This window comes from Pterocles gutturalis, unplaced genomic scaffold, assembly GCF_000699245.1.
Source record: "Pterocles gutturalis isolate BGI_N339 unplaced genomic scaffold, ASM69924v1 scaffold537, whole genome shotgun sequence".
NCBI lineage: Eukaryota > Metazoa > Chordata > Aves > Pterocliformes > Pteroclidae > Pterocles > Pterocles gutturalis.
In genome coordinates, this window is record NW_010109847.1 from 224,184 (window position 1) to 251,378 (window position 27,195).

The 27,195-nt window shown below is 36.6% G+C and overlaps 1 protein-coding gene across 1 annotated transcript; it reads right to left on the reverse strand.

The window, feature by feature from the left end:
* Positions 1 to 3,705: 3,705 nt before the first annotated feature.
* Positions 3,706 to 27,191, reverse strand: SLC15A4 (solute carrier family 15 (oligopeptide transporter), member 4; the record flags this gene model as incomplete). Its single annotated transcript, XM_010073088.1, has 8 exons — positions 3,706 to 4,172; positions 7,523 to 7,681; positions 11,681 to 11,836; positions 14,867 to 15,035; positions 16,500 to 16,577; positions 17,562 to 17,730; positions 18,563 to 18,858; positions 26,832 to 27,191. Coding segments are annotated over 8 exons (1,536 nt in total), but the record flags the coding sequence as incomplete, so codon positions are not given.
* Between the last annotated feature and the right edge of the window lie 4 nt (positions 27,192 to 27,195).

Consider the following 27,195-nt stretch of genomic DNA (forward strand, 5'->3'; position numbering starts at 1 on the left):
TGGAAAGAAAAGTAAGCTTTCATCCTTCACAGGGTATAAAGCAGCCACTTAAACTTCCTAGTTCTTGCTGTTCTCTTCATTCCTCAATACACAAAGTTATTTTACCTTTTTTTCAAGCGTTACTACAGCTGCTGGCAGAACAAAGGTAGTGGGATGGATTGTAATTAATTCCCAATTCTGTGCTTGTAAAAGTGTAATGTTTTTCATCCTTCATTATGATCTGTTAAGTCCAACAGTCTGTAGGTTAGAGATTACTAGTCATGTAGTAAGGCTCATTTGAAAACCACTGTAAGTGGATCCGATTACTATGTAACTAGGTTTTGACAACTATTCTTTCCACTGATTTAGAGAACAAAATCTACGTTGTGAATACCGAAATGGAAAAATTAAATCTAAGGTGGAAAGGGCTATTGAACCACATTGTGTACATGACATGAAAAAACAGCCCCTAGCCAGACGATATTCACGGTCACGAGGCAAACTTAACTGAAAGTGCTGCTCATTGCTGTTCTGAACTTACTGCTACCTGGAGCAAAGTGTCTATTTACATACTTGTCATTTAATAGCTGCTGACCTTAATTCTCTTCTCTATTCCTTCTGCAGTTACACCCTTGCTCTGGGGCCAGCAGGTACCAAGCTCTCAGGTATGTGCATTATTCTACCAGCAGCAATGAGTGTTGGTCTACAAATTCTCTGCTTCCTCAGAGATGAATTTGCATCTCAAAGTATTGACTGTTGAAATGGAAAGCATTGTAATCTGTTTCCCCAGAGGGCTTGTCTGCACTAACATAACTTGCCCTGCATATAAACAGAATCACTAGGATAACATTTTTCAAAAAGCAATTTCAAACACACACAAAAATGTTAAGGCCGCCATGCATCTTTCAATACAGGTTTATTGTTGAGCTGACAAGTGTCAGCCCTGAGCGACTTTTGTTAAAAAAACCAAAAATACCCAAACAAAACAAAAACAACTCACAAAAAGGGAAATAACTGATGGATTCCTCAACTACTGTAGTTAAACTGGCTCTGGAGGTTTATGTAAGCAGAAGAAATTAAAGAAAGGCTCCCCTTTTCTGAGGAGGGCTATTCAGTATAGACTGTAGACACAAAGGCAGGAGGAAACAGGTCTTGCTGTACTCTGGAAAGATCCACAATTATGTGAGCAACGCATCCACCTTATAATCTCAAAGGAAACACGGGGTCCCAGGCAGCTGATCCTCATACAGGATTAGATTATAGCTTGCATAGGTGTTATAAGGTACACGCTTATTCTTTTCTTAATTCTTTATGAGTAAAAGTACTGAGCTTTAACCAGATACCTGCTCTCATGTTGAACAAGTACTTGCTTTTCAATATTGTGTGTTGAATTTAAGACACCTGTAAAATCGGAGGCTTAGAAATATCCATTGGGGTGACTCCTGTCAGAGCTTTCTATTGCACTGGAACAATCTTAGAAGTGAATTTAACTTAAATTAAAACGGTACACTTCAAGGTGTTTCATTAATAAGGTGCAGTGCTCAGTCACACAGTTAATTGATTAGTCTTATTTCTGTGACTAGAGCAGAAATACTAAAAGATAAAAACTAGGAGAAAGAATCAGCTAAGCCTTTGAGTCACAAAAAAGGCCTTATCCCTTTGATGGGAAGTGTCAGATTAATCTTCATAAATGGTCATAATTACTTTTGCCTGGAGCTCAGCCAAGTCATTCCAAATAAAAATTAAATTATACAACCCATTGCATGTTTAGTCTCACCTCCAGAGTGTTAGAACCACCACAGCCCTTCAGAGACACGTAGTATTTACTGTATGCTTAGACCAGGGTAAAAGACATTTGCTTAAATATTGAGTAGGCTAGCCTGGTATTTATTGATTGTGTTTTACTTTAAATGATAGTTTCACTAAAGCTTGCCTACACAGACTGTCACAGTTACTGTTAGATACTTAGTTTCTTTGGAGAGTAATCTGCAGATTACTGCAGAGCATCTGCAGATCTTCATTAAACTCAGTTTTAACTATAATCAGCATACCTGTATCAGATGGGAAATTTATGAATGCTGTTTAAAAATTTTACATCTTGGGGAAATAAAATGGTGACATCAATGAAGTTCACCTACCAGAAAAGGGATAAGTACACAGACACCAAAGCTGATGACATCTAACACCAGAAGCAACACTCTCCAAGGTTCTGAAAATCGTCCTAGTCCTTCAGAAGGCAGCACACCTCGAAAAGCAAAATATTCATAAATCTAGTAGAATACCACTTAGTGGGGATAACCAACTTCTTTTCTGTGCTTTGGAAATTAATGAAATAAACAGGAAACACTATAGATTCATCCCCATATCAGAAATGTATGACTTAAACAGGATATGTTCAAGAAAGAAGTTATTTGGTCCCTATATGTTCATTATGCAGCTTATACCATCTTAATATTAGGTCTTTTTAGCTGGTTGTAAATTAGATATTCCAGAAACATCGCATATGGAGCTTTTAAAACAAAATTGGAACAGGAAACTAGTTTTTCCTCATATGAGATGTTGCTTACTTCTAAGTTATTCCAATTTGAAATCATACTAAGTAATGCAGTAGCTGAAGCATCTGTGCTGATTTATCTTGGTAAAGACATGACAGCTTGCATATTGCTATATTATCTGATAAAACTAACAGGATGCTAGTGCACATTTAGAAACCTAATAGCATTCCACTGTATATTTAGGAAATAAAGGCTAAGGAACAAAATATTTGTAGTATAATTTTATTCACCTAGAAACACAGGGTCAAAAGTCACAGCACGGAAGTTCATTTTATTTTGTAAACTCATTAAAAAGATGTCCATGTACAAAAGGCCATTTTAATAACATAAATGCAGACACAGAAAACTACAAAAACTGAACACATTAATAAAAAGTTGAGGTTTTATTTTCTTTCTGCATAATTCCTTGCATCTTCCATACCAGTCTGCATACACTCTTAAGTACAATTGTTAAAATCATTAAAATTCAAAAGGCTGAACATAAAACCATTTGCTCTGCTATAGGAATGTGTTGCTGAAAGATACAAACCCTGTAGCACGTTAGCTAGAAGACACAAGACTGAAGGAACTGGCTGAAAGGCTTCTAAATCGTTATTGCGCATTCATCTTCTGAGAATTCAATCTCTGTTTTCTTTCTGCAAATATTTAGAATATTCCTTAGGGAAGTAACAGCGTTAGACTGAACAGTGCATTGTCAAAAGATGTATGTTTCCATATTGTCCTAATACATCTAATGTAGATTCAAAAATAAAAACATTTTTGAAGTAAAACTGTTTCAGTCCCCACAAGTGTTCATTGTGCACCAAAATTTACAGCAGCCATATGACAAGCTACTGTGACATATAATTCAGTCTTCAGTATTGGATGCTCTTGACTGCAGGTTTGGACTCGAATACTTGGAGACACTGCCAGTGAAAGGTCAATTATAAAACTACATTTCTTTTTGATCTGAGCTAATCTGCAATTTAATTTGTGCCTGTTTCTCCCTCCAAAATGATTCTCAGGATTGAAAATTTATTCTTGTAATGACTACTCAAGGCTTCTGTAAAATGTTTTCTTTCTTGTGTTCTCAGCGTAGGCTTGAGACTGTTGAGTGTTTCTCTAGATCCACTGTTCTTCACTAAGCAGAGTTTTTCAGTCAAGAACAATCCAGGTCACATGTAATTCTTATACTCAGTTTCTAAGTGTAAGTGTCCCAGCTTTCAAGAGTGAAGTAAACATCTCATGATTAACAAAGAGCAACCTGAATGCCTAGAATTAATACACTTCCAAGATTTGCGTTTGTCCTCTGCCAGGACGTAGTGCAAGAAACGAGCCCCGCCGACATAAGGCACTTACCTACATTACACGAGAGGGGGCAGGGGCAAGAACTCTTGTAACATGCAAGTCTACTAAGAGTCTCACTGGGAAAACTTAGGATCTCACAGACTCAGGGTGCACTGCCACGTCACTGTGTGCTGCTGTAACAAGTCTGCTCTGTAACAGGTTATCAGATCCTCCCATTGGCAGCCACTTCATTAATCTTCGACTTTTGATGATCATATTTCACAGAAACAATAAGGAAAAGCAAGAGGGTTGCTCCTTGGATAGCAGCCAGCAAAAAAAAATAATAGTTTAATTGGCAGCCATTAATATTACCTAGAAAGAATTGGGGAAGAAAAAAAAATATTAATAAAGATTATACAAATAAAAATGTCAATCCCTTCAAGTTTAAGTAGTCAAGACTTTTGTGCAAAACATGGGCAAAACCAAACCACATCGCATTTCCATCCGACAGCATAGTTTCATTTTTAATTATCCAGAGCAAAAGATGGAACTTCTGAGGAAGATGTGCACATTACAAGGATTTCTTTCTTTTGTGCTTCAATGCCTTAAACCTAGTAATTTCCTTGAAGAAGCTGATACGCTGTTACTGCATGATTTCTTACTTACAAAAGATTGCTGGAAGCTCCTCCTACCACTGTAAGAACTTTGTGCAAAGGCTATATACATCTAGCAGTGGGCATGCTTCATGAGAGTCAAAACAACTTTAAAAGGCTAATAGGCTAATAATCTTCTTTTCTTCCCCCTTCACCCCCCCCCCCCCCTTTTTTTTTTTAACTATTTCTTTCCTACGCTGCAAAACTGCAATGCTTTGCTGATTTTTAAAGCCTGGTTTCCTACACTGCAAAACTGCAATGCTTTGCTGACTTCAGATAAAACAGGTAAAAACCTCAATGTGTACTTTCATATATGATTTACATTCTTTGTAACATAAGTAACAGTGATCACTTATCAATTTTTGAGGAGACAACTCATTTCAAAAGCAAAACAAGAAAACAACCATTCTTGAGAAAGAAATTTCTGCAAATACAGCCCTGGACAGTAAACTGTTCAGAAACAGCTCGCAGTGAAATGCAGCATTCAAGACGGAAGCTCATACAGGTTAACAACTTAAAGCCTTTACCATCTGCACTAGATATACTCTCAAGGAGCCTGGAGAATACAATGCAGTGATAAGGCTTTAGTCAAGGGGAAAAAAGAAAGCCTTTTATGTTTTACAGCTTAATTGAAACAGGTGAAAGTATGATTATTTTTTTTTTGTACTATATATACTAGAGAGCCCTCTCCAGCAGCATTTTCAGCTCTGCTTAATGCTATACAGTCTTTCTGCATCTGCAGGCCTGTACCTCCCTTCTCTACTAAGTCAAAGATACAATAAAAAGGATTTAAAAAACAAATGCTATTAAGGAAAATGTTTAGCAACTCTGTAGCTATAAAGAAAGCAATTACTGAGATTTTCTCTCAGCCTTCTTGTGGAACAAAGTTTAGAATTCATTAAGCCAAGTGTGGTTTCTTTTTGGTTCAATTCACCTTTGACACTCCTTCAAAGTTGTTATAAATTAGTGATTTGTACCACATTAAATAATGTAGAATTAAGAAAGCTCATTGCTAAAACATTATTCCTCTATTAAGAAATGTGCACTAACTTCCAAGAACAATATATTGTGGCTCATTTCCAACATGCCACATGAGCCACAGCCAATTGGACCATTATGATTATCAAAAAGGTTAGATAGAGTAAAAATAGTGAAGTATACATTGATCCTAACAAGCTGTTCATGCAGCACGCCTATAAATGTTCAGATTAAATTACTTTAATTACTGAAACTTAAGATTAAATTAAATGAATTTATAATAAAATGCAATAAAATTAAATGGAGTCTTTCCTTGGCATTTAAAATACAATATACATGTGAATCTCCATTTCACCAGCAGATGTGTTTAAAGAGTAGTAATTATCCTTTATGAGATGGGATATTAAACCCACGAAACCTCCGTTTTTGGCAGAGAAATAACAGTCATTTCAATGGCTGCAACCAACACTTAAGTGCCAGCAGAGGGTGAACGTTCTCAGTAGATTCTGGAGGCAGGCAGTTGCCTCAAATGATACCATGAGATAGCAAAAATAGCAGAAACTTGGTGCATGTGCTTATAGTTATTATACAGCCTCTAATGAAAGTCATTAATTCATAAAGACTCCTCCTTACAATTCCTGCCCCGGAAGACCTAAGTACATTTTACATGCGAATTTGATAACTTTCAATAACTTTATACCAAATGAAAATTGAGTTATAAACAGTTACTGATATAAAACAATTAAAACAGTAGCTACTATGGATATTACAAATCAAAATCAGCCTTTGAGCCAGACGTATAGCTGCTGAGAAGGCTCCACTGTGTATCGATTCTTTGGACTAAGAAAGGTAGTTCTGACAACTGTCCAAAGGACAATCAACTGAGCTGAGGAGGTTATTCAAAACAGATGACCAATGAGTCATAAAAGGCAACATCTTCCAGTCTAGCCAAATCTGGATATATTTGGCACAACATAAATATTTTACAGAGAGAATATTAGGCACTGTCTTCTCTTAGGCTTCTTCAGAAAAGAAAGGCAAGAGGCTAAAAAAGCACCATCAAATATCGCATATATTAATTTGTAAGAAATTATTATCCTCGTATTGAGCCCTTATCAACTGAATTATCTTTATACAGAATTGCAGAAAAAGGTGTTCTTCTAATTTTGAAATTGACTGGTGAAAAAAAGTCTCAATGTGATTAAATTTTCATGTGGTGAAGACACTTCCATAATGTTAAGGCTACTTGTCACTTTTTGCAGTTATTTAAAGAACAGCTTATAAACCAAAAATGACAACTTGTGGCATATGTCCTGTTCCAGACATTACTTTTTGGTAGCATGCAAATCAACTTTAAAGGGCAAATTCTCTCATACCAAATTTAAAGTAAGTTTAGGCTGCACTTCTAAGCCATGTACACACAGTAGGTCTAGTATATGTTTTAAGAACTTTTCATGCTCCTTCTGTTGGAACTAATTAGCCCATTGATGATGGTATGATTTTCTGAAATTCCCAAGGTGCCACCTACTGGTGCCAATAATTATTTTTAACTTCAGAAGATACACTGGACTTTTTTAAGAGTATAAATAGCTAGGAGACAGAAATGCAAAATTAAATCATGGTAATTTTGATGAAGTGTCTTAAAAGTAGGAAACCGAACAATCACTAAGAGAGAGATGGGTACATTTTACTCCCTAGAACCACAGAAAGTAATTTCAGTACTTTACACCATATATATTCTTCTTCCACCCAGAATTTGAATATTTTTAACTAAAATACAAAAATGTGTAAGTAATTTCTAGTGATGAACTGCAGTAACAGCGGAGCAGGTATTTGACAGGCTTTAAAGAGGCAAAATACCACAGGGGTGTTTCCCATGCTTTCATGAGGACCAAGTATCATTTTGCATGGTCACATTACTTCCCACGTACATGCAAAATGAAACTTTGTCTTTAACAAAACAGTAGACAAATTTATATTTTTCAAATAATAACTGTGCTAAGACTCAACAGTTCCACATGCTTGATGCATAACTGGTTCTGAAGGAAGCCTTCTACTTCACAGACTATGAGTACACTGAAAATAACTTACCGAAATCCGTGTGATTACTCATCCAGCCAATTTCTTTAATAGACACCAGTGCCAACAATCCAGAGCCAACAAATGATCCAATCCCCGAAAAGAAAAAAAACAGTCCCATAATAGCACTCTGCATAGATTTGGGAGCAGCTGAATATGCAAATTCTAGACCTGTATTAAAAGATTAAAAAAAATACTATTGGAAGCTCGAAGAAACAATAGTAGTTCACTCTAGTTTACTGTTACAGAAGTCACAGATGTATACACTTCGGTATGTTAAGGACCTAGAACTAGCCTTGGATTTATGGAGACAGGGAATTCAGGTAGTGAATCCCTATCAGCTCCCTCTAATTGCTTTATGAACCCTGTTAAAGGTCATCAATATATCAACCCATTAAATGGACAACATTTGAGACATGCACTTTGATCTTATTAATATTACATGTGTAAAATCAAGAAATCTTCTGAGGCAGCATATTCATTTTTCTGTCTAAAATTATCCTCAAATAATTTATTAAAAGCTCTAACCTGGCAAGTTCCATGTTCCCCATTTCACTTGTTTCTATGTTCCCTCTCTGCTGTGCAGTATTTACAAAGCACACAGCATTCCCTGCTGAGCACAAAGTACCCAGGAACTGAAGGTCACTCTTGCATTGACCATGAACATTTACCTCTAACAGACTCAGTGTCTGTATCTCTGAATGTGCAGAGATATTAATTGTAGCTGGAAAGGCAGTAATCAGTTTTAACTTAATTTTGATCTAGAATTCTCTGAGCTCATTGCTTGCCAGCCTACTCTTTTTAAGACTTGTAGAAACGGGACTTCAACTTTAAACTATCCTTACTCAAAGTTCAACTAACAAACCAAGAAAACTGTATCACTGACATCAATTTAAAAATCTGTGCTACTGAATTTGAGTACCAACAGCACACACTGGGTTAGGCTCTGCCTTGCAAAGACTAATGCCCATGATTAACCCTCCTTTTTAGAATAATAGTCCTGTCAAAAATCAAATGGGATTATTCACAAGAGACAGTCAAATACTTTCCTTTGCAGAGCTTTTCCTCTGACAGGTGAAATGCTTGTTTTAAAACAATCTGCTTCATACTGAAAATTAATGCTACCTCATCTAAAATTTTTCTTGGCAAAGAGAGCATTTTAGACCTGAAAATGGCACAAATCTTATGTTTTGCATAATAAAGGTATGCTTTATTTACACCATTACTGGAAAATGGCACAAATCTTGTGTTTTGCATAATAAAGCTTTATTTACACCATTACTGGTATTTGACTTTTGCTAATCCAGACAGAGTTTAACAGAAATACACTGGCATTTCTTTTCAAGAAAAGGCTTAACACTTCAAGCCAGACAGGTCAATTTGCCTGTTGTGAGGGAGGAACTTTGTTCTTGAGAAAGAAACAGAACTATATGTTCTTACTGATGTACAGCATTCAGCACTGCCACCTAAGAAATCTGGTAACCAACACACTGCTTCTCTTTTCCTTTGCAAAACATGTTAGAAAGGGCCAACAGCAACCTGTCTGTGATTCTAGAAGGGAACTGAAACATTCTTCGTGGAACTCAGCTGTGTGGGTTCCTGTAAATTTAAACCATAATGAAAGAATCGCTACAGAGATGGAGAGACATCTGCAAATGGGGAATGGGGTAGGGGACAAATTATATTTATTTTGACACTTAAAAACTCAAACTTTTTTTCTAGGCTTTGCCACTAATATGACAATACAGTTCTTTAAAGTATATTTATCTGGCCAATCTCACTTAAAGAAAAAAGAAGCAGACTACTCTTGGGATACAGTAGCTTGTTTTTTAGCCTCTTGTGAAGTTATCATACCTCCCACAAGTCTCCAGCGTATCAGTCACATTTTGGTCACCAGGCTTTTGTACACTCTGTACAAGTTAAGCTCAAGTATATAACATAAAAGAACCTAGCCTATTTCTTACCTTGTTCATTTTATAATAGATATACGAGATGCAAGTGTTACTGCTGGAAAAAGATCTTAGGACTTGAAACAAAAACCAAAATGGGCATAACACTCTGCACTTTTTGCAACAAAAAAAGGCATGTTTCTAAACTTGAATAATGTTTCCAACAACCCTAATATTTAATCTGGTACAAAGAATATAAAATATTTTCTTTGCCTTCAGAGATATTTTTGCCTGCTGGCAGCCATTGATAACGATTTCATGCTACCTCAAACAAGCAGCTTTGAAATTAAACCCTCTAGTTGGTGTTGTGATGTGAGATTATGACTCCCAGTTAAATAAGGGTGCTTTAAGAGGATTGACAGAGTAATACAAAAGATTAATGCAATGTGTGTCATCTTTTTAAAGGTACCTCAAGTGTAACTAATGTTGCTTAATAAGAATATGCTTAGATTTAGAGTAAAAAAAAAACAAGTGTATGTTTCTGCTCTTATGATATTTAGTCCCTTTTTGTTCACAATAAACACTTCCAAAACAGTATACTTTTGTAACCATTAACACTTTCTAGTTTTAAAGCTGAATTTCATCGCACAATAGATGCCTTTATCAACTTTTCATATCAAGTTCCTAAAGTATACTCTAAAGTCTTAAGAGGCCCTCTTAAAGATACTAAAAATTCAGTTCAGACAACAATCAGAAGGCAGGCAAAAAAGCTTTGTAAAACAAATCAAATGAAAGTGTAACATACAAAACAATTAAGATCTGCATAGAATTTTCCAACCACCTTACTTCCTAACAACTGTGATGACAGTAGAACACATATAACCAGAAACCTGATGGAGTAGAAGTTCTCTGTTCCACTAAGAGGGGAACAAATGGGCCATATGACAGCTGGGGCTACCGCCAGCAAGATCTTAGAGAATTAGAGAATCTTATTTTAACCCACTGTGCTTGCCCGGCATGAGGAATGAAAGTAACGTCTTACAGGGGAAATGAAACCAGGAAATTCTGTCATAAGGAATCGAAGAAAAAGAGCTATGTGTAATGCCAGTTTGAATGGATGATCTTCAAAGTTCAATATTCTAAAACAGTATTTCAGCACATTAATAAGTAACTGTAGTTAAGCAAATACTAAATTATTTTTAAATCAAGTCACTGGAGGAGTTCCAATATATTACATCAGGTAGCTCTGCAATTCCGTTTAAGTAGTATCAGAATAGCTACTTCTACCATCACGACAGGTTTCTGTTAGTGGTAACTAAGCATTGCTCCCAAGCACTAGATATGTAAAAACAGTGCTAAGGGTTTCACAAGAGCTTTCACTTGTTTAATCATAGTAAGCCAGTGTTAGGCATACCAGAGTGACAACAGATAAACTGCCTGTGCTTTCTTCATGCTAATGAGCCCTGCATGTATATGAAACAGACCAGAAAATAAGATTTTATAGTCCTGTTCACCCTCTCCTCCTACTTCACTTTCCACTTAAAGATCAATGTGATCACAGAGCTGTCCACTACATCACATAGAAAATTATCAAGAAATTTAAGATCTCTTGCATTTGTTCAAGGCAAGATTTGAAGCGTTTCAGTTTGTCTTGTATTACATTGAAGTACTCAACTATAGAAAAACTCATCTATAAATGAAACAGATAAAACTGTATAAAAACCTAGCTACTTCATTATTAATATTTACAAAAAATAGTTTTGATTGAGTAACATGAATTTAAACCGGTGAAAAATCTTGCTAAAGATGGTTTGTTTCTTCCTTTTTCCCTAAAAAGCTGTTTCCACCTACTGAGTTTCTAAACGGTGAGCTCAGTTTTTAAGCTAAAAAATGACAAAGCATGAATTTTATTTGCAACATAGAGAAGGATTCAGAGGAAAAAGTGCTGCAATAAAACTATTGTTTGAGACACAATATTGAAGGAGTACCTTGTTTTCCATTAAGGCTTGCAAATATCCAGTGCTAATTGCATGACACACAAATATTTTAAATGTTGCTCTGCTTGAAATTCCGTGTTGAAAACATATTCTTATATAGCCAGTTTTCAAATGTGAAAAGCAATTGTGTGCTTTGCCACTTATATGGTATTATATTGTATAATATTGTATTTGGGAACATTAGAGCTTATTTATAGTGATTTGAGAAGTAAATATTTCTTTTCTAAAAATCCTTCATTTATGATAGATATGAAAACAGATTCAAAACACACAAAGACTCTTACCTGCTATACTTGCAAATATTTCACTGAATCCGATCAGCACATATTGAGGAATCTGCCACCATATTGGCAAATCTGCAGCATGGTATGTAACATTTCCAATTGTCTGATTAATTGTTTTAACCTTTACAATCTTCAGTCTGTTGCTTTCCAGAATTCCTACATGGAAGGGGAAAAAACACCAACGTAAGATGCAAACACTGTTCCTTTACATTAAGAATTAAATTAGCACTCAGTCCTGCACTGCAATTACAATTTATAAAACAGGAATGTGTATTTCCTTATTTCCTAACATAAAGCATTTCAGACTACTTTTGCTGTTGTTATTTCAAGACATACAGTTCTTCTGACATAGAATTACAATGATTACAGTCTTATTCAGTAGCAATAATTATACCAATACTTAACCCTTTCCCAGATGGATTAGCCGGGAGCTCACATAAAAACTATCAATTTTTTTTTTAATGACAATCTCATTTTCACAAACCACTACATTTGCCACCATAGTGCTAATAAATTAGGAACCATTTTTCTTATCGAAATGGCTACACTAGTCCTGTAGAGCTATGAAAACTCTCTATGAGTATGATCATGACATTTATATGACACTTATCATCCCAAGAGATCCAAAAGCTCATTAGAGCTTGATTTACAGGCAATACCTTGCATAGAAAGCACTTCATGTAGAATGGAAAATAGACACGATAGCATAAAAAAAGTGAGGCCCCAAATTGAGTGTTTTCCTTAATAACTTCTGTTTTTGAGGTGAAGACTGGTTGGAACTTAGTACTTCTTAGTGCCAGACCACCACATTTTCTCTACCTTCCTCACTTCTTTTCAGGTAGCCGCTTACCCATCTTAAGTATGTGTCTTTAGCTGTTCAGTCACCTCAGTACCCTCTGAACTATGAAGAGCTGGTGTCATTAAAATAAAGCTGGGTTTCTTGATGTTTGGGTTTTAATATAGCTGACGAACATTTTAGAGTGGAACTTAATTAATATGTAAACAAAGCAGTACAGTCAGATAAGAACTCAAACAAAATTTCATTCATACACATTCAAGATTAAATTATTGCACCTCAAAACATCTAGTGATCCTTACTATGTTTGATACTCCTCACAACATAAGCAGATTTAGGAGGCATTTAGCCATGTAGGAGCATAACTGCTATATACTAAACTTTGTCATAAATTTATCTTCAAAGCTGAGTACTTCAGAATCTAAACCCTATTGATTCTTTCTTAGACTCTGATAGACAAGCTTCAAGTTTAATCTTACAGTTTTAGTAGTTAAAAGAATCTTAAGTTCTTGCTATAATTGTTTAAGCCCTATAAATGAAGTAGATTTTCCAGCTGAATAACCTTAAATACTGCTGCTCAGAATTTACGATAAAATGCACGAAGCACAGCAGATGTTCATTAAGTCTAATCAGTTGTATTCTCATAGTTAATAAGATATTTAAAATAATCTAAACAATCTATTGGGCAGCCTAGATAGTGTCCAGAACTAGGTTAAAATGGAAATATGGCACAAACAGATCATTAATTCCAAGATTGCAAGTTAAGACATTAACATCTTCATATATTCAGGATTTTAATCAGTATATCTAACACTGAAATGGTTGGAAATAACATTGTATTTTTAAGAATATTAAAATATGGCTTCTATAAATATAATTTAATGAGAAAATAAAAATTTTATGAAACATATAAGCCAACAGAAGCTTCCCCCTCTAGAAATAAACAGAGTTTCCTATGCCCCAAATTTATCGCAGCTGAAGTTCTTAAATTCATGTTATGATGAATGGATGTTAAGTTACTCCAAAATGTTAAACCCTCCAAGCAGACTGCAGATAACCACCCAAAGAATTCACCTTCTCAGTTTCTACTACGGAAGGGTTAAGGGAGGATCAAACCAACAAATCATGCATTACAGTTCTAGGTTAATACAAAACAAGAAAGCATTTGAAATTTTTAAGACTTCTGCTATATGAAATCATTCCCAAACTCAGCTATTATATCTTGATATGCTTTTTTTCCCACTTATATGTGAGCCAGCAGGTTCTATTTAAAGATCTGACATTTAACTGGTTTACATCATCTTCTTTTGCTGGTAGCAGTGTCCTAAGTAACATGGAATAAGAGAAACATTCCTATTTTGAGTTTAAATGACTTTGCTTGCTTTAAAGAACTTTACTTGCCCACATACAAAGTGACCTTGGCCTAATACGGTAATTATCTCTCTTATTGAGAGAAATCTTAATAGCCATATAAAGTGTCCCTCTCTCTAAAATATAGGAGATTACAAGTGCTGAAATTAATTTATTTAATGCTATAATGCTTTATCAATGTGTTCATTACAGTGATACTAGGTGAAGGCTATAGATTCTATGAAGCATTGCTCTGAGATGTTCTGTTCCACATCAGCAGCGCTTAAGAACTTTAAATCATCTCAAAAGCAGCTGATTTATGGTTCGAACAGAGCTGCCATCTTTTTCCTTTCATGCTATAGCTAAGCTATTTTACACCACAGTAATTCCCAAACATTAGGGAACATTAAGGTAAGGGAGGAAACTCTTACTCAGCCATAACCTAACTTTATTATAATTTCAGATCAAGGGAAAGGATTTTAGGTAAAATTTAACTTTTTTTAATACTTGGAAGTTGGACAGAATGAAGGAACATACTTATTTCTGAACTAATTTGTTTTTCAGGATAAACAAATTTTCAACTTCAAGATAAATGGCTAATAAATCAGACAATAAATTTTATTTTAGAAGGACTAAAGGCCTCACATCCAAATTCGGGACACTTTGTTCAGGCAACCCAAACGCTGATGAAGCTAAGGCATTTTTTGAGAAAATATGTTCAGAAAACAAATAGTTCTCCTTGATCAAGCATACTAGAAAGCCCCGTACCCTGAAAACCTTAACTAACAAGTTGATTTTAAAAGGCATACTCAAAGTCCATTTCAGGCAGGAAAAATGGTCCAATTTTATTGCAAACATTCAAAACAGTTTAGTAAGTTTCTGGATAAAATATCTTTCTTTCATTATGGGAAATGTATCCATAACTCCCATGAAAAAGACTTCTGAATAATCTTGAAATAAAGATTCAGGAAGGTTTTTAAAAATGCTGTTGCAAGTTGCTGAACAGATACCTATTTAAGTAGATCTCAAAGTTTTCTTACCTGCAGCAAATGCAGAACACATTACAAAGAACATTCCAACTGCAATCCTCTTCAGTGAGGATGGGAGCAAACCATTCCTCTTTAAAACGGGGTCCACCAATTTATCTTTTAAGGGTATTAGGATAAGAATAAGCACAGCATCAAACATAGTCAACCAGGCTGCTGGAAACTGAAAGGACAGAGGACTTAAGTTAGCATTTTCATAATTAAGGTTGATTTTTACTATTATTTTACATAGGAAAAAATATTTTTCATGAAACACTGAGATCCAAACCAAACCACACCACAGTGCACTGATAAGACACTGTGAAAATTAAAATAAGAGCATGTAAAAGCTGAGGAAAACAAACACTCAGCTATCTGGGTGTTAATTTAATTTGGCAGTTCATAATTCTGTTAGCTCAGAGGCACAAACGGTTCCTCACCTTAGTAGCTCCAATAGTATTGCATATTCTCATTTTCAAGATGCATCTCCCACTCTGCTGAGGTGGGTGTTGGGGTTTTTTTGGGGGAGTGTGGGTATAGGAGCTTTCTACTGGGACCAAATAACATCAAGTGTTCAGAGCAAAAAGGCTCTTTTCACAAAAGCAAATAATACTGCACATTATTCCAAGGAAAATGAGGAATAAGAAATTACTGGGCAGATGAAGAGAGTACTCTAAGAGAACAAAATGTAGAGCTCAGCAAAGATGTTTTGTTTTTGCCCAAAAGCTATGCAAAAAAAAAAAAAATAAAATACACAAACTGAGAACTCAGATGAGGAAATTTGCTTTAGATTCTTTGTTGATGGCTGAAGATAACTGAAGAAGTCTCAGACTACTCTTTCGTTAGTTTTTTTTTAACTGTGTAAAAGTAAGTAACTAGAATTTGGCTGGTTTAGAAGTCTCACTCAGCCAGTATCACTAACTTCCATTAAGCCTTCAGCTGGGATTCAGAAGCAGCTCAATTTTCAAGCAAGTTCAAAGAAACATTAAGTACAAGCATTTTTTATTTTTATTTTTGAAGCCATTCTGTCTTATTGATATTAATTTTAAATAAAACAGAAGAAACTTAATTTTAAAATAATATTTTATAAGCCTGTTAATATCTTACATTCATACTTTTTGTTTTTACTTCTCAGGACTGTTTCTGCAATTACATGATGCCAGCTCTTCTTGAAAAATATTGATTGAACACCCTCCTTCAATATGCTAAATTGATTCAAGGTAAAGTGACTATTGATTAAGCAGTATAAAGTTACAAATGTATCTCAGATTCCAAATTTGCAAATATCAATGTTTCAGTAAAGTATGAGTATACCTACTGGGTTTGTAGGAATGCTTCTGTACTACTTACAACTTTGAAAACTCAGGGCATATGGATTTATAAGCTTTCTTCAAAGATCATACTGTGTCCACTGAAGGATAAAGACACTCTTAATTAAAGCAGTTTCAATACATTCAAACCAGGATGGTGTGAACTCCATATACCAGCAGGTATGCCAAAGTCTCTGTATTATTCTAAATGCCCAATGTCTGTGGCCGTTGGTTCCCCTTAGTCACTACCTCAACCTCCTTGAATTTTTGTACAATACTTACCTATCTTGCATTTCAACTAAAGAAAACATACTTTTCACTTGTTTTGCCATGCTTACCGTATGAATAGAGTTGGTGTCATTTGATATTTCTGGAATTTTCAGATGGAGACTTTGTAATACATATGTTGTCTGCATCTAGCATTAGGAAAGATGAGTCGAGATTACTTGGAGTATTGAGAACAAGATATTTTTACATCTTTAATAACTAACAAAGATTATACCAGAGGTAAAATGCTAATACAGCAAAACAAAAACAATTATTGTTAGAACATTGCAAGATTTTTTTTAACCCTTACATTTGATTTTACTAAAAGCACAAAGAATCATCCATGTGAGTTTAAAAACAATTTCTGTGTATTTTTCCCCCAAAACATATTTGCTATCCTAATTCATCTCACTAAGAAAGAAGAACCAGAAATGAATTAATTAAAATGAAATCTAGACCACTTATCCTGACCTATCTGAATCAACTGCAAGACGAAACACAGTGCAATATTTGTTATGTTAATTTGTACAACCGTTAGTTTTAACTATCATTTTAATGATTTTATTATCTTTTTTATTATTAAGTCAAAATATTATTTGAAAGCATTCTTAGTAGTCATTTTTCATCTTTCAGCTTCAGGATAAGTTTTACATTTGTGAAAGAGCCGCAGAAAAATGTGATATTAGATATTCTGGCATCCTGGCAAGCTAATACAGCTTTCCACAACAATTCTCTCTAGCAAATAAAAAAAATCAGAAGCACCTACGATCACGCATTATTATTTTTGCTAACATAATATTATTAAAATTATTCCTGAGATGCAACCCCAGGTGTATGAAAAACAAGTAGTCAACATTATTGAACACACGGGTACTCAACAAGTCAAACTGTCAATACCAGAGTTCTGAAAAACCCTCTTCATGATTCATCTTCTTTAGAATCACAGCTACTGAACACTAACTGTAAGTAAACCTTATAGAAACCTTATATAGATTTATAACACAGGCTCAGAACAGCAACTTAATGCTAGTGCCCCGATACCTTTCAAATGCAACTGGGAGAAGAGGAAGTTATGGCCCTTAAATTGGAAATTGTGGTTTTTAGACATGTAAAATAGAAGTGGAACTACTCACTTGAAAATACACTGTCCAGTAAGGTATTAAAGCCAAAAAGACAGGGATAATCTTGACAAGAGCTTTCACATCTTCTACTTTATCTTCTCTGAATGGGCCCCCACGCGACAGCTTGGCGATCTCAAACAGGCTTTGTTTGCGAGGTTGCTGAAGTACTCCCTGGCCTTCGCTTTTGAAAATAATTTGAAACATTTAGTTAAACAACAACAAAAACTGACTTTAACTGGCAATCTTGTGGCAATTATTTTCATACAAAAAGCTCATGCATTCCAAAATAAGTTACTCTTAACAGCGAAAAAACTAGGCCAGAATGGATCATCATCAGGTGAAAGTACAAGCTGAAAACTTCTACTAGATTTCCTTATTCCACATCTCACCCCACCATGCATAAATAAGTGGCACTGGAATATTCAGAACTTAAGAAACACTATCACAAAATATAGGTTATTCTAATTCATTGAATTGTTTTGCAGTCTGAATACATGAAAGCCCCTTGCAGAGGAGGCACCCGACAGCTCTGATCATCAGTGACTAAATTCAGCCACCAGTATTCCATGGGAATCTCTTGAGAGTGGAGTAACCACTTGGAAAGCAAAAAGCCAGTACACATTTTCGCTGCTTAAATGCAGATGATAGTGTTTTTCAAATGAGAATGTGTCCCATAAACACATCTAAGCAGAGAATAAAGTTAACTAATGCTTAAAAGCACCATACTTAGGTTATGCTGCTTTCAGAAAATCTGAACTGGCAAGAAGTAGCATTCAATTTAGAAGAGCAGACAGTACGGAGATCCAGTGATCTCAAAATGTGCTCTCTTTCACCCCGGAACTCCTAGATAATACCTTCAGGAGTCCAATTTTCCAGTTCCAGTTCTCAAAGCAAAACTGCATATTCTAGTGTATTCTCTAGTATGACTTACTGCCAGCTACTTTGAACTAACTAGTTCCAACTCTAATGCTGATTCACTGAATTCAGACTATGCAAAAGAACTCATTACAAACCTGTTAGTTGAACGTTCCGCATGTCTCCCTCTTGAGCAACAAGAATATGAGAGAATTTTAAACATGTCTGTGAAGGCACTACCATCAGGCGGTTTTGTGATGAAGAAGCTCTGACCACATAAGAAAACCATGAAGGAAATCCCAATGCAAACTGTTGGGATACTATATCCAATAACAAAGCTCACGTTCTGTTGAATGTATGCAATGCCTCCCAGAGAGAGAATAGCTCCCAAATTAATACTCCAATAAAACCAATTAAAAAACCTTCTTGTGGCTTCAGGACCCCGATCTTTGACCTGGAAAAGATTAAAAACAAGTCATTCAATTTCTGGAGAAAATTAAGCCTGTTTATTAGAATTCAATCAAGTTCAATGCACTGAAGAGTTTAGGTTTAATTTAGAGTCATATGGAAATAATTTAAGTGTTTTGGGCTTAGCATGGTATTTGATGAAATGACACCTTACTGAGCTACCCCATTATATCAACGACCTTCTAGAAATTCAGCATAGGGATAAAAATGTCATACAGTACTAAACTACATAGCTTCCCCCTACAGGCTGTTATTATTTCTACTGCACTGTCTCATTTGGTCATTTCTCTAGACAAGGCTCACTCAGGTTAGTATCCCATAGTCCACACAGAAGTTGCAGGAACTAATTTTTTAGTAAAAAAAAAAAAAAAAAGTTAAGCTACCTAAAAATTCATGTATTAGTAGTATCACAACAATTGCTTCTTCCAGCTGTATACATAAAACAGTTAACTATATTACATTTTCTAAGCCTCAAATGACTCGTGGGTAATTAAAGCACAAATAAAATTTTAACACAGTCCTAATGCTTCTCATCAGAACATAAATTGAAGTCTTGCCATTCTGACCTTTAAAAAAGAAAATTGAATTTGTGTTGCCTGAGGTGTCACGAGGCCCCAGTAAATGTTTATCTCTCTCTTAAGTCAGCACTGTTCATAGTGCTATTTTTCTGCTTGAAGCTCTCAGTGTCTCTCCAGTGAAAGTAAAGACACCGCTGATTTACAGAATTACAGTTTTCACTCTTTATCCTGTATTTCCTACCATAAGTCACTCCATGTTTTGTAATTAAGTCACAGGAACCCAACATCAGTCATAAGACGTGCTATAAGTTAAGAAATTACGCAGGTTAAAATTTGAAATACAATAAAAAGATCAACTAGTCTGTAGAATTCATAACACCATATTTGTCACTGTTTTTATGACTGAAAGGCCATTAACAGTGACTAGCAAGTCAGTGCCATGCACCCATCTTGCCGAGTCAGTTGTTTTTTGATTTCTAATTGCAACTTTCCCTTCCTCATATGTCAGATCTTCAAAAGATCGGTGTTTAGTCTGCAATCTGAAAAGCAAGCTATGTATTGAACTAAATTTTTAACATTGTCAGTTCTCATTTACAGTTTCAAGTTTCTCAGTGGTGCACAAATGCATCTGTATCATTTAACCAAGCCCAACAAAAGAAACATTAAAGCATCTATTCCTATGCACAGTTAATTGCATTGTTAGGCATTCAGGTAGGTCTCTTAGCATGTCAAATACAATCTTGGAGCCTAAACCCAAGAAATTCTCCCTTTCCAGCTTCAACTTGGTACTCATTTCCTAATTTTAACAGTCATCACCTGCTGTAGCATATCAAGCTTGGAATTCCTTCCGAACCCCAAATGGCAGCAGGATATTAGCAAACAATTACATTGTAAACCCAGTGCTCCAACTTATGTAGAGTTAGCAATCTATTTTATGAAGTTTCCATTTCTTCATTATGAAGTTCCAGTTCTCTTATACTTTCTGCAAGGAAGATTATGTCCCATCATCTCTCTTACAAATGACATTGTTCATGTCTATGCAAAGAAAAGCTGGGAGACCACAGCAAACTTTGACACAGGTAAGAACAGGGCAAGCACAGCACGATGCTTCTATCGAGTATTATCCCAGCCTCCAACCATCAGCTCCTGAGAAACCTCCTGAACTAAGGATGGCTTCTACCTACTTAATAAACACAGCAGATCTCCTCTTGTGAACTTGTCTAGCCTGAACCCAGGTCAGCTTTTAGAATCCATAATATCCTGTGGCAAAGAGTTCCCCAGCTAATTTCACAGTAGGAAGAACCACCTCCATTTGTCTGTTTGGAACCTGCCCTGTACTGGCCTCACTCTTTTTACCTAGTTCCAGGAAACAACAGAAGACAGCTGACCATTATCCCATCCCTGGTCCATTTCTGCCCCTCTCCCCCTGGCCATTATTTCCACAAACCACTGTCACATCTTCCTTCTAGATGCCTTTTCAGAGTTAGGAAATCGTAGCCTGTTTCATGGATCCTTGCATGGAAACTACTAACAATGTCTGTGGCCCTTCTCTGAAACTTCCTTCCCCATCTCCAGTATCCTTTTTGAAACAGTGATCAAAAAGGAATGCAATGCTCAAGGGATAGACATACCACCAACCTACAAAGAAAAGAATCCATTTTCTGCTTCCCTATCGAAGTATATATATGCACTAAAAACCATATCACAGCCACATCTGAAATGCCACTATGGCATTTTATTGCCAAACATTAATAACTTCATAAAAGTCACACTGAAGTAGCTGGTGGAATATCTTGTCAAAGTAGAAGAACTATGAAGATGTTTCACCAAAACCAGAAAACACAGTAGAGTTAAAAGGCAATCCTTGTAGCTCCTTTCAAACATCACGTTAGCTGCCCAAAATAGGAGCTATATTACATTTACAGCAGGCCACTCAAAATTCCCCCCCTGCTGGCTATTACTTGAGCTGTGTGACAGCACAAAATGGATTGGTTTATTCTCAAGTAGATCCTACATTTCAATAAGGGACCAAGAAGAAGAAAACCATGTTAGAATTTTATTATTTTTATCAAGGACAAGTATTTTTCACAAAACTGCGGGAATTCTCCCTTTCCCCCTTATGCTTGCATTATTTTCAATCACCCAAGCAGAAAGAAAAATCTATCACCCCCTCCGCTCAATTTCATCTGTGCTCAAGCATAGCAGCACTCTCCTTGTGGTACCAGCATCACCAGCTCCATTATATTCTTAACACCCTGCAACAGGAAAATTATGCACATAAATGGCACGAGTATGGTGTGGGTCCTGGATCGAATCCGTCCTTAGGGCTAAGGGTTCCACATCCCTGCTCAGGAAGTCAAAATAGGTATGCTTAAAAGATTTCGTGCCCATCACAACAAAACTGCTTAAAGTAGCTTAAATTAGGAAGTATCTAATACACACAATTTATTTGCTCTAGGTAACACATTGTTTTGCAAATGAGCTCAGATTCAGACATTTTCCACAGAATTTACCAGTGCTGGACAGCTGTCACTTATTTAGATCAACTCCCACTGCATAACATCCAGTCCTGAGTCTCCAGTTCACTGTTCTGCATTCTTTAAACCTTTCCCACCTTTTTTTTTGCTACTAAATAGGATAGAACATTGTTCTCCAAGAACACTAAGAAACAATCCAGTAGTACTTCAATAAAAATACAGAATGACCTATTGTACCATAGAAGGAGCATCGCAATTGCCCTGAATTTTCCTCTTTTAAACTACAGGGAAAATTTTAGTTTAAAAAACCCCAACAACCAAAAACTAAATGAAAAACCCCCACTGAAAAACCCCATCAACAAAGAAATTAAGGAAATGAGCAACTCTAAGCGTTCTGGCCACAGCTGCTTTGTTGGTCACTGGCCACATGTCAATGCTGCCTGCATTCAGGTGGGCCTCAAAGGGGAAATAAAACAGTCTTGCTACTTTCAAGACATCTAATATATTTTTTACAAAAGAAAAATCTAACCTAACACATGATTTTTCTCCAGTCCAAAAGGTGTTTTTCTTGATATATCTGTAACTATCCTTTACATACAATTAATCCAAATGCAGAAAGAAAAGCACAGTGACATTCTGAGTTTTATAACTGGGACCTACACAGCACTGGATTTCAAAACAGTAAAGGAACAGATCTCAAAAATCAAAATTTCTAACACAAAACACTTATATCAGACTGATTATGGTCAGATCAATTATGACCAGTTCTCTGATAAAGAATCCTGAGTCCCTGGAACACTATGTTACAGGAATTGTGTAATCATTAGGTTATTTACAGCCACTTTCAGCAGAGGACACATCAGCTGTGTAACTCTGCACTGCAATACTCTAAACTTATTTAGGTTTAAGGTTAACATCTTACGATCAGAAGAAAATTTTAAACACAACTAAAACAAAGAAAGAGAGAAAGAGTAACTAGATCTTTAGTTACAATACCTGATGAAAAGTCTTTACAAATATCTGACTGACAGCAACTTCCACAGGGCACCTGTCCCGACAGTTAGTAGTTAGAGCTCATTCTGACTTAGAAGAAACATGACCACCTGCTGAATTATCCCTCCTCTGGATTTTTCAACAGCAACATCTTTCCCAGGAAATGATCCCAGTCCTAACCAAAGTAGTTTGTACAGCTTGAAACCAAAAATATTACACAGCTCAAATATTAAGATTAGATCCTCCTGATTTTTATGTAAAGAGCCAGGAACCTATACAAGCATTATTGCTTCTCCATAGTTCCTGTGTTCAGATGCTTTGCTTTGTCACAGAGTAATTTCCTCGCTCTCTACAGCTAGGTCAGTTTCAAATAAACAGTTATCCACAGGATTTCTTATTTTTTGCTGCAGCTAGTGCCTATCTGGTGCCTACCATTCCACTGTGACATCTGATTTCTGACATCATCTGCTAATGATCTCAAGTGTTTCCTAAACCCCAACATTTCAGAGTTTCAGTATGTCATAATCTTCCCTCTTTCCTTCTTCAGATCATGACAGATCCAAAGCTATGACCTCCTATTTGACTCACATAAAAGGAAAAACAAGATTACTTAAAAGTTACAGTTTTCATTCGTTCCTGCAATCAACTGACAGTCACAAGTGGTAACTGTAACAAAACCCCCCAAACTTATCCCAGCTAACTACATGAGCAGCCACACAACAGAGAAAGGATGAAAATGTAGAAGCTCGCCCTTCTCTTTAGCCTACAAAAGAAAGTGCAATGACAACAGTTTTCCATAGACAAATCTACTCTTCCAGAATTCCTGACCATCACTACATCCATCACTACAGACACCAGTTACTCTTTGAGAGCATCTGAAGAGAGCTCAGTAACAGAGCTATACAGTAATACTCAGTTGCTACATAATTTCAAATTTTTTATACTAAAATTTGGCCAATCCACATTTCAAGGCTGCTTCCTCTCACTAGTGTCTTATCTATTCTGTTTCTGTTGGAAACAGCAACAAATTAGTACTGCCCATGTGAATGCCACAACTTCAGTTTTCAAACTGTTATCTGCAGATTGTGTTAGAAGCCCACAGTGTCCTAAGGAAGTTCAACAACAACCAAAAAGTAACTTGCACTTAGTGACCTTCAGTTCTAGATATATGGTCTCCCATCCTTCCCCAGCGGCTAGAAAATCTATTCTACAAATAAATAAATAAAAGTTGAAGATCACTCTAAAGCCATCTTTACACCAGCAATTTCCCATAGTGTTCTGCCTCTGACAATGCGACTGTAACACCTGTGGATTTAGCAAAGCTCAAAGATTTTTGGCAGGTTATATAGATTTAATAGCTATTATGGCAATTCAGAAAGAAGATATACTGTGGGTTAAAAGTAGCATCTCTAATCACCATAACCCCAAAACAGATTCATCTATGGTTAGAACAATGATTAGAGCTAATACTAGATCAGTAGCCTACTACTAATGTTGGCTTCAATGCTGAAGCTGCACCAGCTTTCACAATGAGGGAGAGTCATATTGTTTCCTAACTACAGAAAGTCACGAACTGCTTCACAGAAGAGGAAGCGGCTGCAGAACACTTGCACTCAAAAGGGGAACTGGAAAGTGCCAGGTTATACCCATCACATGATTATGGAATCATAGAATCATAGAATGGTTTGGGTAAACACTATTCTGAGAACCATCGGGTCAGATCTAGACCTGTATGACGGCTCAATCTGCAACTTCTAGAAAAAATGGCTCTTATTTATAAACACAGTTAAGTAAAGCTGGTCTATACCTAGTTTGCAGTAACTAGTTTTTTGCTAAGCTGAATGGCAAAAGTTACTCTATACCAAGTCTACTTAGTCACTTGTAATAGCACTTCTAAAAGTATCCATTTAACATAAATTAAGAAACTACATCTTTTTAACCTCAGAGGAAAATAAATATTGGAATTTAGTTTCCAGTTTTCCACAAAGTGATTCTTTTCTTCTAAATGAAAAAATCCTCATTATATTTGGGTTCTCCACCCAAATTATAGATCATCTGTTAAAATTGAAAAAAATTTACATGGCAATTTTAAAGATATCTACAATGAAATGTAATTAACAACATCTGAAAGGTGGTTCGTGTCAGCTAAAGTACATGATATACAATTCACATTTTCCTTTGTTTGGTATTTAATGGAATGAGGACAAATCTTATTAGCACACATCCAGCCAAAACACGTTTGCATTGTATTCGGGCCTGACAGACTTTATTTGCAGCAATATACATCCAACTATCCAGCAGCTTGTTACATTCCTGTGTGGGGAGAAGGTACCCAAGAGGGCTCAAAGCTGCAGAACAAGGTAACTGGTATGCTGTAACGTATTTAAGAATAGATAAGCCAGAAAAACAGAGAAGGGGAAAAACTTAGTCCTCAGCAGAGCTCTACTGATTATTATGAACCAGAAAGGAGTATTTCTTCTGCTTCACCCTACATAAATCACTGTGAATTATCTGCAAACCCAGCCAAAAACTGCTTTCTGTGAAATCCTGGGGGGAAAGCCTTTAAAAAATCCAGGTACAACAGCTACACTTTCATTGGCAATGGTTCTTCTTTTGCTCTGTTCCTGACACTATTTATCTCTTATATTTAACATTCATAAAGTGTTCTGGGGATAAGCAGTCAGTTTTGAAAAACACCTTACAAGATAAAGTCATATTAAAGCTATTTCACCTGATGGGCTTATGCTGCCTTAAACAGAACCAATACACTGGGGACACACAATCCGAGGCTCTAATAATGTTTTACATTTATATACTGCCTTTCACCCAGAACTCCAGAATTTATAATATATGAAATGCCAAAGAATGACAAATGTAAACTGCACAAGAGAACAGAGGTATATTTGGCAAAGATATTGTGGTAGATCCTACCTCTCACAAAGAATTTAATGGCATTTCTGACACCTGCACTACCCAAAACTCAGTGGGCCAGTAAACAGACAGGCAACTGGACTGGAGATATTTTCCTTGCTGTGTCATCAGGAATGGTTTGGTTAGAAAAGCTGCTCAGTATCTAAGCATCTGAAATTCTCAATTTGTAAAAGAGAAATTATACTTCAATTCAACATCCACAGCAGCATACTACCTTAGTATAAGATTGTAAAAAATATAAAAAACAGCACGTTACAGTTGATACTGAACTACGAGCTGTCTCTCAAATATTTTCTGTAAAGCCTCTTGGTTCTGCAGTGATGATCCAATGAATGATATCACTGCACTGGATCTGAGTAAGGTCATTTGACAGCACATGTCCTTATGAGAACAGCCCAGGTAATGCATTTACCATGTTGAGAGCACCTTCCCAGCCATCATCTGGGACAACATGAGCCTGCACAAAAATATCACTCAAGGGCACAGTGCTATACACACAGAATACCTAAAGCATAAAACCTTGTTTGTTCTCTACCCTTCATTTATCACAGGATGATAAAGGCTTCTGACCACTGTCCTAGAAGGCTCATACTATCCTTGTCAAAGCTAAAATGTATACCAGATATTTCACCTGATGAGCGCTGAAGTCAAATTAACTGGGTACAAACTCCACAATGGAGGATAATTACTTCAATTAATGGCCATTAAGTATTCAACCCAACTCCTCAAGATGGTGATGGCTTACCCAAATCGGATACCACAAATAAAGGAGAGCTACCAGGAAACCAAGGGTCGTAAGAGATCAGACACCGTACAGACACCAAAATGACATCTAACAGGGTATAACTTAACAGCCTGCATTACACAAGGGACAAAGCTGGATGATCTGATTCCCTCTGAGACTGAACACCCACAGAGTTATGCATCAGTAGGCGTGCTGTCCATCCCACCAAGGCAAGCCCCTCAGCATGACTGCCAGCCATCCCCTGCTTCAGATCAGCACCCACAAACAAACTGACAGCTGCCAAATAATACTTGACCTGATCTGCCCCAAACGGGGTGATGTTGGCCTTGACCGACCCGACGCCCAGCCCCACGAGGACCAGTCCGATGAAGGTGGCGGTGGCACAGTAGCGGGTGGCTCCCACCTGGGAGCAAGGTGCCATCGTGGCGTTAGCCGCCGGAGAGGAGCAGTTCTCTATAGGGAACAAGGGGATGTCCCCGCAGAGGCCCTGGCGGGTGTGCGGTGCAGCGATGACGGGGAAGGCCAGCATGCCCAGCAGGTACAGCGCCATGCTGAGCAGGATGGTGCCAAACTTGCCCAGGAGGGCGTCAGCTAACCAGCCACCGAAAGGCGACACCAGGTAGGTGATGCCCATGAAGAGCAGCAGGGCCTGGCTGGCC